At 36.5% G+C, this 13375-nt stretch overlaps 2 protein-coding genes and 1 long non-coding RNA gene across 3 annotated transcripts; 2 read left to right on the forward strand and 1 right to left on the reverse strand.

Moving 5' to 3' along the window:
- Positions 1–13: 13 nt before the first annotated feature.
- LOC121759005 (protein NRT1/ PTR FAMILY 4.4-like) lies at positions 14–2013 on the reverse strand. Its single transcript, XM_042154494.1, has 2 exons — positions 1800–2013; positions 14–1720 (listed from the first exon to the last, which is right to left on the reverse strand). Exons 1-2 carry the CDS (start codon positions 1894–1896, stop codon positions 147–149), a joined length of 1671 nt encoding a protein of 556 aa, XP_042010428.1. The 5' UTR covers positions 1897–2013; the 3' UTR covers positions 14–146.
- A 3219-nt stretch (positions 2014–5232) lies between these two features.
- Positions 5233–6795, forward strand: LOC121770234 (GDSL esterase/lipase At1g71250-like). Its single transcript, XM_042167004.1, has 3 exons — positions 5233–5511; positions 5585–5712; positions 5953–6795. Exons 1-3 carry the CDS (start codon positions 5238–5240, stop codon positions 6676–6678), a joined length of 1128 nt encoding a protein of 375 aa, XP_042022938.1. The 5' UTR covers positions 5233–5237; the 3' UTR covers positions 6679–6795.
- A 908-nt stretch (positions 6796–7703) lies between these two features.
- LOC121769783 lies at positions 7704–9260 on the forward strand. The gene is made up of 2 exons (XR_006043690.1): positions 7704–8078; positions 8977–9260. It is a non-coding gene; the product is annotated as an uncharacterized LOC121769783 (long non-coding RNA).
- Positions 9261–13375: the final 4115 nt, after the last annotated feature.

Here is a 13375-nt window from a genome sequence, read left to right on the forward strand (position 1 = left end):
AACAGTATCCCACTCACAAAAACAAGAGATTGTAATATCCATAAAGCAGCTTTGGCCTAGTAGGGATTACAATACATGGTATTCTGAACTTCTTTTCCTAGTCCACTAGTCAATGGCACAAAAATAAAAGAAAGACAAGAAATGGATCAACTATTGTAGTTTGCTAAACTGTTCTGCTTCTCTATCTCTTGATCAAGTTGGGTATTACTACTATTACTGAGTGCTGGAGATTGACCAGAAGAATACCATCTTGACCAGAAGAGAAAGTTGAAGAAATTGATAAGGCTGAGTGCAGCCAGCATCCAATAGAAGAGATCAAGCCTGTCCTTGTTCAGATCGTTGTTGCTGAGCCACCCGCCTCCCGAGGAGCCGGTTGAGGTCACTCTGTTCACTAAAGAAACCAAAAGGGAGCTCAGATAAAACCCGAACGAGTAAGAGCAGTATGTCATGGCCGTCAAGAAGGACTGCATCCCTTGTATCGACTGCATATAGAAGAACTCGATCAGCCCCACAGCCGTGAACATCTCTGAGAGACCGAAAATGAGGAACTGCGGAGCTATCCAGAAAATGGAGAGTGTCTGGCTCGAGACTCTCCTCTTATGCTCAATGATGGCTGCAGCAACCATGGAGAAAGTGGCTACGAAAAGCCCTGTCCCGACTCTCTGCAGGGGAGATATCCCGGAGTCTTTTCCAGTGATCTGCCTGGCGAGGGGGACGAATGCAGTCTCGTATAGAGGGACGACAAATATGAGCATCATGTAGGGAATGGACTGGAGGGAGGCTGGAGGGATGTGGAAATTTGGAGTGAGATGAGTGTTCATGGAAGTCCCCTGTTGGACTGAGAAGGTCTGGAGCTGAGCTAGGATGGTGTTGAAGATGATCGTGCACGCGAATATGGGGACGACGGAGAGGAGAATCTTGACCTGCTCCACCTGAGAGACAGTGCAGAGGCGCCATGGGCTCTCATCGCTTCCGTTGATGCAAGCTGCGTTGTCCAGAAATTTGAACTTATGTGTGTGGATGGAGACGTGGTTTTGAAGCATATTTGGATTCGAAGGGCATATCTGTTTTCTCTTGCAAATTGCTGCCACAAACACCTGAGCAATGGGGGTGAATATGCTCCCCTTAGGGGGAGTGTTTTTGTAAGCGAATGAGCCGGAGATCAAGCAGATGAGGCCAACTGCCATTGCGGCAGCAGAGACTCCAAACCCGACGTCCATCCCCGAGTGCGTCTGGACCCACACAAGCACAGTGAGGGCTACAAGCTCTCCACTGCAAAAGGCAAAATACGCACAATTGAAGAAAGTGGAGAGCTTCTTGGCTTGGTGCTTGCCCAACTGATCAGCTCCGTGGGAGATGATGTTGGGCTTCAAGCACCCGCTGCCGATGGCCACCAGGTACAAGGCCCCGTAGAAAATGAGGGCCTTGTACCCAGAGGCCTGGACTCCTGCCTCTGGCCGGAGTCCAGGAACATGAGCTTGGACTGAGAGGAGGATGAAGCCGGAGAGCTCAACAAAGCCGAATACGAGCATGGTCCAGAAGCTGCCGAGGTAGGAGTCAGAGAGGAATCCTCCCAGCAAGGAGAGGAGGAAAACGGTGCCTACGAAGTTGGTGACGGTGTTGGCCGCTTTGGGGAGAGGGAAATGCATCTCGTTGAAAACATACGTGATCAGATTGTTACCCACTGCGGCCACTGCCATCATCTCGAAGCCTTGAAGCCCTGCGCCATTTTCGGGCGTCAGTCATAAAATCTACACAGTATCTTAACTTGTCGTCTCAAACGAAACGAGATAGCATACCTAAGACGAAGAGAGCAGCAGTCATGCCGCCGTGGCGAATGGGCTTGGAAGGTCTCCCTCTCCAGTCAACGGATTCAGGCTCTTCTTCCCTATCCATGCAAATAATTTGTAGCACTTTTTGATCAATGGAATAGATATGGCAAAGACAAATGAGCAGAAAATTATCTTGAGGAGCCTTGGTTTGTTGTGACTATTTATAATGTGGGCTGGTGGGTTGACTTTTTTGTAGTGGGAAGGGCCCACTGCCCACAATATTCAGCTGAGGCCCCACCACACCACCATTCCATAAATTCAAGATTGTTACTAACAACACAACTAATATATGTAAATGTTCATATTTCTCAATTCTCATCAATCTCAATCTGAAAATATAAAGTTGAGGGAACCATCAAACCGAACTTGTCACTGTCCCCCAATTCCTAGACCTTTACCACCACTCCACCACCATCACCCAAACTGAAAAAGAGTTTTGCACATTCCCTCTATCCACGAATAATATATAGGCTCAGTTTAACTTAACACGAATTTTTAAAAATATAATGGAAAGTGAATAAAAAAATATTAGAAAGCTGGTCCTACTTTTATGTGCTCCCTTTGTCCAAAAAAAATCTCATTTTTCCATTTTAAAATATCCACCAAAAATAAAAATTAAAAAATCTCTCATACTTTATCCATTTTTTCGTTCTCTCTTATACTTTATCCACATTTTTTCCATTCTCTCTTACTTTACTAATTTATTATTATAACTCGTGTCGTTCACATAAAACTATTTTTTATAGTCCGATAAAGTATTAGTTTTATAGTAAAATATGAGTAAGATAAATGATTTATTGGTGGATAGACAAAAATGCATGAGATAATTATTAGTACTAGTATAAAGAAGGAATATAATCAATCAATGGTGGAGACTAGAGCGTCAACAGTCACCACCCAATGCTGCTTCCATTCCCATGGATACGTCATTTTCATGCATATCTATCCAGATCTATCCTTCCTTAATTTCTCATGCACCTTTAAATTCCATCATTTTTCAATTTTTTTTGTTAGCTGCTTAATTTTGTTTGTATGAACTAGCTCAAACCAAATATAGATATGGAATTGGAAATCATGCATATAACTGCCCATGTATAATGATTTTGTTATTTTTACTGTTTATTTGTGAATTGTGATTATTTATGGACAGAAATACGTACATCACTTCCTTAATTGGTAAGGTAATATAATGCACTCGAGAGTGGGAGTAGTAACTGGTAATATACAATGAATCAAAGCAATCCACATTTTAATAATTAATTAAATATCCATTACCCCCACCCATCTTTTGACCTTAATTAGTCAGAAAGATGTCAATTACTTCTTCTCCTTGACCTTCGTGGAATAAGTAAGTGGGTCGTGACTTTCAACCTAGCAAATAAAACCTAAATATAATTGGAACAACAAAACTTAACGAATACTATTAAATATTAACTAATCGAATTAAAATTAAATAAATATTTATTGATAAATTGCATGGTATCTCAAAAGTTATATGGCATATGCGCTTAATTTGCTCGAACTACTTAATTAAACAAACTAGCCAGATCGCACGACTTCTTATAGAGATAACGGTTATTTAAATTAACTTTTTGCTGGATTCAGACATTTTACATAACTTTTTGAAATTAAAATATAAAATAACAATGCAATTTTTCGTAATTGTCCATAATGGTCAAAACTAAATTAATTATATGTCAAAATCAAACATGTTATGCACACAAAACCTATCGGTTTGAATATACCAACATATTTTAATTAGCACTCAAAATATAATATCGTCGTTTTATAAAAACAATGTCATTTTATTGTCATATCATATTTGAGTTTTCATATTAGTTAAATTTTTAAAACATTATGGGGCGATTGAAATTTTTTTTACTGCGGAGTATAATTTTGTAAGTATAAAATTTTTTGATCATTTTGAGACTGAACAAAAGTTAACCGTAAGTTATTATTTAAATTTTATATTCCTGTGATATCCACATTAGATTAATTTCTCAAACAGTGGTATAGGTAATGATGATAGATGAGTGACCAAATTTTAATCCAAAAAATCATGATTGAAACTCCGTGAGTGGCGAGGGTTGACTATACTCCTCTACCAGTTTTTATATCTAATGAATTCTCATATATTATCATGTGAAAGTGGCGTATAATTACTCGATCAACCTCTAAAAGTAATTTAATTCACTAGCACATTGGAAATAGATCAAACTATAGAATTAATCTATTGGCTTTCTAAACTGTTGCACGTAATAGTATTTAATTTGACTGTTATTGAGTAATACTGTTTTAGTTAAGGCTTGTTAATTATCTCATAATTCGGGATTATAAATTTATAATTTCAAAGATACGCGGGGAATTGAATATTCTTGTATAGTACTCTCTCCGTTCTATAGTAATAGAGGCGTTTCTTTTCGGCATGGATATTAAGAAAAATTGTGTTAAGTGAGTTAAGTAAATGGAGAATAAAGTGGAAAATGAAAAAGGTAGAGACATGAAGAGAGAAAAAAAATTAAGATAGAGTAAAGTAAGTGTGGAAAAATGTGTTGATTTTTACTAAAAGTAACTGGGAAATGAATCTATTACTATGGAACGTACCAAAAAAAATGACTATTACTATGGAACGGAAGGAGTACAATATAACAAGTAAATATATAAACATATAATTGCTAATTTACTAGATAGTGGCAACCTAGCTAGATAGGAATGTGATCTGTATAAATTGTTCAAATAATGATTATGTTGTGTAATAGTCCTTTTTTGTTTTTGTTTGTGACATGTTAATTGGAGACAAGAAGCTAATTAAAGTACGAAAAGATTAAATATAAAAAGACGAAAATGCATAGCTAGCTAGGCATGATATCTCCATTATTTAGAAAGGCTTTAATTTGATAATGGCTTCTTCAATTCCATATTTGACCAGATACCAATATTAAAGAAAGGACTGGCTAATGCTGCTTACAAGTGGAGACGCAAATCACCAATTAACTTCTAATTAATCTAACTTAGATACGTGTATTAATCTATTTTACAATCTAGCTCAAGATATAATATAGTATTTGGGAAATTAGCCGGCAATTATACAGGGCAATAAGTGATGTATAGTGGCTGCAAAAAAGCAAGTATATTATATATATGTACATAAGTAAATTAAACACGCAAGAAAAAATAACTAATAAATTAAAGATTAGATTGGGACGAAAGGTTCACATGAATTTTGATGGTGGAGACAAGAAATGCATGCATCTAAATGCTAAACGACGTGAGAGTACTAAAATTGGGTAAAAAGTTGGGAGAAAATAAGGAATTCAATCTCCAGCCGTTGCAAAAGGGTAGATATAAATGTTTATTTAATGGAGTGTGAGATTTTTAATATACTAGTAATACATTAGCATCAACATGAAAATATTAAGGGGAAAAATGTTGGGAGTAATTGTGTTGATTATGAGGTTAATGGTGATGGGAGTATCGGCATCCAACAACAGTATTCATGGTACTAGTAATGCAGCTCAGGTGAGTGCCATGTTTGTGTTTGGCGACTCATTGGTGGACGATGGGAATAACAATTTCTTGAGGTCTATTGCCAAAGCAAATTATTACCCGTACGGTGTCGATTCCACTAGGGGCGCCACCGGAAAATTCTCCAATGGCGATACCTTCGTCGATTACCTTGGTACCTATCATTTCATTCATTCATTCATTCATTCATTCATTAATAACCTCTAATTCCTAATTAATATTTGTAGGAGGCTGGTTGGGTCTTCCGGCGCCACCTCCCTTTGCCGATCCCACCACCACCGGCCAAAACATCATCAGAGGAGTTAATTATGCTTCTGCAGCTGCCGGCATCCTCGACGAAAGCGGCCAACACTATGTATGTGAAAGGATAATTAAATCAATTAATTGCTATGCATAAATTTTAGTAGGAGTAGTTTTTAACTATACTATTTTAACCGTCATAAATTACTCTTAAAATGTAGTAGTACTTCATGTGTCCACCATTAATTGATTAATTAAGTTGATTCGACTCAGTTCTAAGAAAAAGTTGTGGGATGGAGTGATATAAGTATAACACATACTAACACATGAATTAATATTATATTGATTGAAATAGGGCGAAAGATACACCCTGAGCCAGCAAGTAATAAACTTCGAGACAACGCTGAGCCAGCTCCGAACCATGATGACCCCACCAGACTTAACAAGACACCTCGCCCGGTCCATAGCCGTGCTCGTCTTCGGTAGCAATGACTACATCAACAACTACCTCCTCCCGGGGCTGTACCCCTCAAGCTTCAACTACAACCCCTCCCAATTCGCCACCCTCCTCCTCAACCGCTACGCCCCCCAGCTCCTCGCCCTCAAAAGCGCCGGCTTCTGCAAGTTCGTCCTCCCCGGCCTCGGCCCCCTCGGCTGCATCCCCGCCCAGCGCGCCTCGGGACAGGCCCCCCCGGGCCGCTGCGTTGACTACGTCAACCAGATCGTGGGGCCGTTCAACGAGGGCCTCAAGGCCCTCGTGGACGCCCTCAACAACGGCTCCCGCCCGGGGTCCATGTTCGTGTACGGAAACACGTACGCGGCGATGGGGGACGTGCTGAACAACCCGGGGAGGTATGGGTTCGAGGTGGTGGACCGGGGGTGCTGCGGGATAGGGCAGCAGATCACGTGCCTGCCGTGGATGCCGCCGTGCTTTAATCGGACGCAGTATGTGTTTTGGGATGCTTTCCACCCTACGCAGGCGGTGGATGCGATACTTGCCAGGCGGGCCTACGCTGGCCCGCCTTCGGATTGCTATCCTATTAACGTGCAGCAACTTGCTCTTATCAACTTCGTCCTTTGATTTTCATTCTATGGAGTAATAAATAATATCACCATCTGAATATACTTTAATTTCCTAGTCTCATGCTTTGCAATATCGATTATATTTATAATGACAAAATTCAGAAAAATTATTAAATTTGTTTACTTTTCACATATGAAAGAGATTTTTGCATTTTTCTCTAATTATTATCATTACAATATGAATTGACCGAATTATTTTATTAAATAATTAAAAGCATGCACATATATACTAGTATTTTTGTTTTAAAAAAAAAGAAGAAATAAGAATATATATTATTAAATAATTAAAAATGTATAGGTCATGAGAGGCTCCATCTTTTTCAATTATTATGTTTATTTTTTTATTTTTTATTTATTAAATATGATTGCTCAGTTCATAAAAAAATGAATCATAAAACTAATTAATTAGGGGGAAGATATTCGGTTGTCATATGTTATGCCAATTAATTATTTTATATATTTTGTTAGGAAAATAATAAGGAAAAGAAGAGAAAAATGCAAAAAAAGCTTATTATGAAAAAATTCGTATGCATCAATCTCAGTTTCTGAAAGATCAGCAAATTTTGTTTCACATTTTGAAAGATCTAGCGGATTTGATTCTTTTTCTGAAATTTCTCGTTTACAATAGTGGATTTTTTAAAAAAAATGAGTAAGTAATATGGAATGAACCTTAATATTGGTGTCAAGATTCTATTTCAGTTAATAAAAATAGATCGAAATTATTCCAAAAAAAATCAAAGAAATATAACTCCATGGGCTTGCTTAACAAAATTGGGCTCGTACAGTAAACAAAATATTTGGCCCAATTTTCAAATGAGACTTTCACCTATCATATAGGAGTATTCTTCTTTTAATTACCCAACCATTTAAAATATTAAATAAACATAGAATTAAAGAATGGTAGTATTTTGAAAAATGTCGATGCGAGTGCTCTTAATTTATAAGCGTCATATAAATTATAATCATAAAAAAACTAAAGTTTGTCAACAAATGAAATTTGAAAGTTATAATGAGATTGTGATATATACGTAATAATTAGCAGGGTTAAAAGTTTTAGCTCGAAAGAAAAGAAACATGGCGAGCAGAGCAGAGGATCCATCTCAAAATAGCTCCGGCTTACTGACAACGCCGTCGTTTCTCCTCGAAACCGTCTTACTCTTCTTCTACAAAAGCGCAGCCGCAAATCGGTACCGACGGCGTTGATGCCGAGCGCGGGAATAAGCAGATTACTTTCCGAAATTCCCGCGAAGAATCCTTTTACTTGTCTCTTAGATGAAATCTCCGATATTTGCTCTCTCTCAGGAATTTGTTTATCTACATCATCAATTCCACAGTTTTTCACTTGATTGATTCGTCCCATAACTTGCAGGCAAAGATTGAATCGGATTTATGCACCAGGTATCACATGCACTTTTGTTTAACTGATTAATCTGATTGCAATTGAGGCTAAAATCATGTACAATATGTGAAAATTGATCTGCTTAGCAAAGTTTATGGAACTGGTGCAGAGGTATTGCCATTGCCAATTGCCATGCCTTTCTTAGATCCATGTGTTTATTATATAGCTTTCACCTAACCATTATTTTTATGTTCTCAGTATATATAGAATCATAACAACTTGGATATGAAAAATTGGATTGCTCTAAGTCTAGACTTCAGTGCCAAAGAGTGTGCACTCCTTTTGATCTTGTTCTCACCTTACTTTTCTGGCTCCAATTAGCTGATTAGAATCTTGTGAGGACTGTGCATTTACTGTTGGTGTCCAAGTTTATGATATAGTAGTATCTTTTTACTCAGTCATTCCAATCAGTTTGAGTTTATAATGATTTGTTTGCAAAATCTTTGTTTCTAGTCTTATGTTTAGAGCAACTGCACCATCACTGATCAGTTCCATTTGCTTGACTGTGTTTATAGCTTTCACTTAACCATTACTTTCAAGCTCTCAATATATATAGAAATCATTAAAATTTGGATATGAAAAATTGGATTGCTCTAAGTCTAGACTTTAGTGCCAAAGAATGTGCACTCCTTTGATCTTGCTGTCATCTTACTCGTAATTTTCCAGCTCCAATTAGCTGCATACAATCTTGTGAGGATTGTGCATTTATCATTTTTGGACTTCAAAGTCTGGTGATTGTTCATATACTAATAGTTTCCAAGTTAGTATCTTTTTTACTCAGTCATTCCAATCAGGTTGAGTTCATCATGACATGTTTTCAAAATCTGTGTTTCTAGTCTAATGTTTTGAGCAATTGTACCATCAGTGATCGGTTCCATTTGCCTGATTGATGAGCAGGGTTATCCGTGTTGATCTTGAGCTGGGCCACTAAACTTTTGCATCAGTAAGTTGCCTGGTCTATCCTCACTGTGAATCTTACATGGATTATCCAAATTCTTGATGCTTCTTTGATGTATATCAACTACTTGCTTTTTTGTATGTAAACCATTGTCATTAAGTTTTATTTTGTTGCAAGTTGTGTGTTAATTTAACTTAATTATATTGTCATGTAAAAGTATGAATAGATACATCATACATGTGTGTTAAAGTGCTTGAAAATAAATAAATACAACTACTATCTATATAAGGGTGTTTTAGCAAATTTGGAAGAGAAGAATATAGAAATGATGGCAATGGGATGGAGTGACTTTATGGTCAAAGGAACACACATGTTGGAGGCAGCTTTGGGCTGTATAATACAATTATTTATACCTCAATTCATTAGTGCTGCTGCTGCTGCTGCTGCTGCTCCTGCTCTAACTAAATAACTGCTTTTCACTTTGAATATTCAATTATGCTGCTTTGCTAATTTCAATTTTTTCTCCCATCTTTTTCTGTGAATAAACACTACCACCCAATCACATTTATTGACTGGAAATTATTGGTTATATAATCTTAAATATATTGATTTTCTAGCATGTGTTTTCTTATATTTAATTTCTTCTAAGCGCACAGGCAAATGAATATTAACAATTAGAATCAAGCTTATGTATGTCAAAAACATTGCCCGAATTCAAGATTGCGAAATATTCCCTCTCCGTCGTTATTTTGGAATGTTGGACCAATAAGAATGAAGCATCAAAAAAAGTGGGACAGCAGGAATGAGTATTAATTAGACTGAGTTTTGAAGAATATAGAGAAAATCAATTGTAACCTGGAAAATAGTTACAATTGGTTAGTACTCCATATAGTTTCAGTTGCAGTGAATAATTTAACTGACTGTGTGTGAGTGACGTGGCAATGACAGCACGCCTACCACACAATGCCACTCAAAAAGCAAATAAAGATGCATAAAAGTATAATAAAACCATATGGAATATATCATCTGTCCCACCATTTTATATTCAAATTTATTGTCTCCATAAGCACACCCCTCTACTTAATATTTCACTTTTAAGCTATGTTTGGTTCTTATTTAGCCACTAACAAGGTTTAACTGTTAAGGCCATTCGTAATGGGGCGGACGATCGCACGCCCGATGGCGCGCATCGTCCGCGCCCGCCATCGTCCGCCCTATTGCGGGTGCGTGACATAGGCCGCGGACGATCATCGCGCCCTATACTAAGGGCGCGGAGTATAGCGCGGACGATGTCCATTGTCCGCGCCATCGTCCGCCCCATTGCGGCCTACGCGGACGATGGCCGCGGACGATAGGCCATCGGCCGCGCCATCGTCCGCCCCACTGTGGGCTACGCGGACGATGGTCGCGGACGATGACACGCGTTTTTTATTTTCTATTTAATTCTCGTTTCTCATTCATTTGTACATACGAACATATCGACTGTCTCTTTACATATTCTCTCCGTTAGGCTTCAATAAGGTTCTATCTAGACATGCCTCAATGCGCAACCAACAGGATCATGCGCAGCTCATGAGCGACATGATTGAAGAAGTGTGGGCTCGTAACCGCCGTCGCTGAGTTTGCATTTTTTTAATTCGCATTGTAATGTATTAATTTTCATTAAATGAAATGAAGTTTTTGAAATTCGTATTTTAATTTATTAAGTTTTTTTAAATTCGTATGAATTTTGTAAATATTAAAAAAATGATGATGTGGCGCGCCATAGGCCGCGGCTTAGGGCGCCCCACTGCAGGTGGGGAGGTATGAGGATAAAACTGATGACGTGGCGCGCCTTAGGGCGCCCCACTGCTGATGCCCTAATGTTATTTTCAAGATTTTGTGGTTAATAAATTTAACAGGTGGTTGCATGTCATTTCATGAAGTGAACGTGTGAGATGGGTTTGTAAAGATTTTGTGATCCCGCATATTCATAAATGACATGGAACCCATCCATTAAATTCTCATACTTACCTATATATCCATTTGGATTCGATTAATCTACAATTATAAGAATCAACCAAACCCATATAAATGAACGACGGTGGTATGTTTAATTCAATTATGAATATGTATAACAATGTACATTTAATAAATGTTCTCCATGGGCAACACACACAGACATTAAAAGTGAGAATTAATACAAAAACGTGAGGTTGCCGTGAGATACCGTCGGATATGGTGGAGGGATGTTGTGAACTCTGTGTGTACTTTGCTCCCAGATGTGGAGGTTTTAAAGCACCGGAATTGTGGAATACGTGGTGGAGGGAGATGGATTTCGCCCTTGCCGCCCTTATTTATCACAAATCAAGATAAGGGCATTTTAGTCAATAGAATAGTGATACGGGTTTAAAATTATACTCCCTCCGTCTCCTAATAGGAGTCGTTGTTTGACCGGGCACGAGTTTTAAGAAATGTAAAGAAAAATTGGTTGAAAAAGTTAGTGGAATGTGAGACCCACTTTTTTATATTGATTTTATAATAAAATGTGAGTGGAGTGAGTTAGTGGAATGTGGGACCTACTACCATTTATGGTAAAAATGAAGAGTGACTCTTAATGGGGGACGACCCATAAAGGAAATTAGCGACTCTTATTCGGGGAAGAAGGGAGTATATCATATCATTTGGTTTATCTTATGATACATAATTAAACCAAACAACTTGAACAACAGTTTCATGGTTTAAGAATCTGCTACCAAACACTATTTAGTGGACAAATTTCATAACCACAGAACCTTGAAACCTCATTATCAGCTACACCTGGTTAGTGGCTAAATGTAAATTGTAAACCAAACATAACCATATTGCCCATAATTAAGCTCTATTAGTATTCTTAAACTACGAACTGGTTTATATATTTAATCAATTAAAAGTGGGCCTTATTCATCATTTATATTCCTCCAATCACTGTCGTATTATATGATTAGTTAATTTAGGCTCGTATATTAGAGGTTAATGTTTAAAAATATAATTTATAGTTTAATATTTGATTGATTTTGTGGAAACAGCAGCACTCAAGCAAGTATATATATATTTATTATCATTCTTATTTCTTCAAAACCTTATCTACATTAACATCGTGTTTTCCATCTTTTATAATACTCCATATGATTGTCAACATATATATCAAGTTGTTAGATAATTAAGAATGAAAAAAAATACTTATTATTTGTGAGATGACAAGGATTTAATTGACTTCTTTTACTTGCAACTTGCTTAATTTGATGTATGTTTTCCAACCGCAACAACACTAAAAAAACCCCTCCATCATATATATAGCTGCATATCAACCATGTCAAAATTCAAATATGAAACATAGACTTTTAATTTTGGCATAAGACTGCGAGCATGATATTAATTTTCTATCCATGAATATGATATACCATAAATCATGTTGGAAGAAATACTTTGGTTTTGGATAAACTCATTTTGTGCCAATTAAAGGTAGCGTGACACATATTGTTAGTTGGAAATTTATTCATTTATTACATTACTGTTAACACTAATGAGTACTAAAACCCAGAGTCAATTCTCGAAGCCAAGATCATAATTAATGTCATAAACCATCAAAATACTTGCTACATGTGGCTAGGAAAGTATAATACATGTGACAATCAAACCACAAGTAAATTTATATGTAGATGTGTGTGATCAAATCATAACTTAAATATAACAAATTTTAAACTATTAGATTTGCAAATCTGATCGTATATAATCTATACATATATAAAAGTTGAGTTTTGGGACCTTTTGAATAAAAATTTTGAGCAATGGAGGTAAATGCAATTAAGAAAAACTATTAAATCTTTCAATTGAACTCCTTAAATTTCGGTAAGCACAATTTTAAATTCATCCGGCAGTTTCTATCTTTAAATATAAATTATGAATTAATTGTCATAATTATCCACTCTCTTGGGTTGTAATGATCGTTCATCTCCTATCAGGGTTCAGAGCCTCTATTATAAGCATTTTCTTGAAATAAATTATTTGATATTCAGGTATACCAATGTTATACCATCATAATTAAATTGTGAGCCTCTAATTAGATGGTGATTGCCATCATGATTAAATATGAGTTAAATATCAATATCATTTTAAATATTTATAAATTTACAGTAAAAATTTAAATATTTATAAATTTTGGGCAATACATTCAATATTAGGAACTTTATTTCTATCAAATAGTCAAATTTAAAAAACCGCCTCGTCAATTTTTCTTTATATACATATAAATGTAATCATGATACCATTAAAATCAAGTTAATTAGTATATATAATTATTATTTATTATCAGGTAAAAGCAATATGATGCTATTCTATTTATTATAGAAATTAAATATTTTGACGGTCAAATTATTG

The sequence above is a fragment of the Salvia splendens genome, chromosome 2 (assembly GCF_004379255.2).
Source record: "Salvia splendens isolate huo1 chromosome 2, SspV2, whole genome shotgun sequence".
Lineage (NCBI taxonomy): Eukaryota > Viridiplantae > Streptophyta > Magnoliopsida > Lamiales > Lamiaceae > Salvia > Salvia splendens.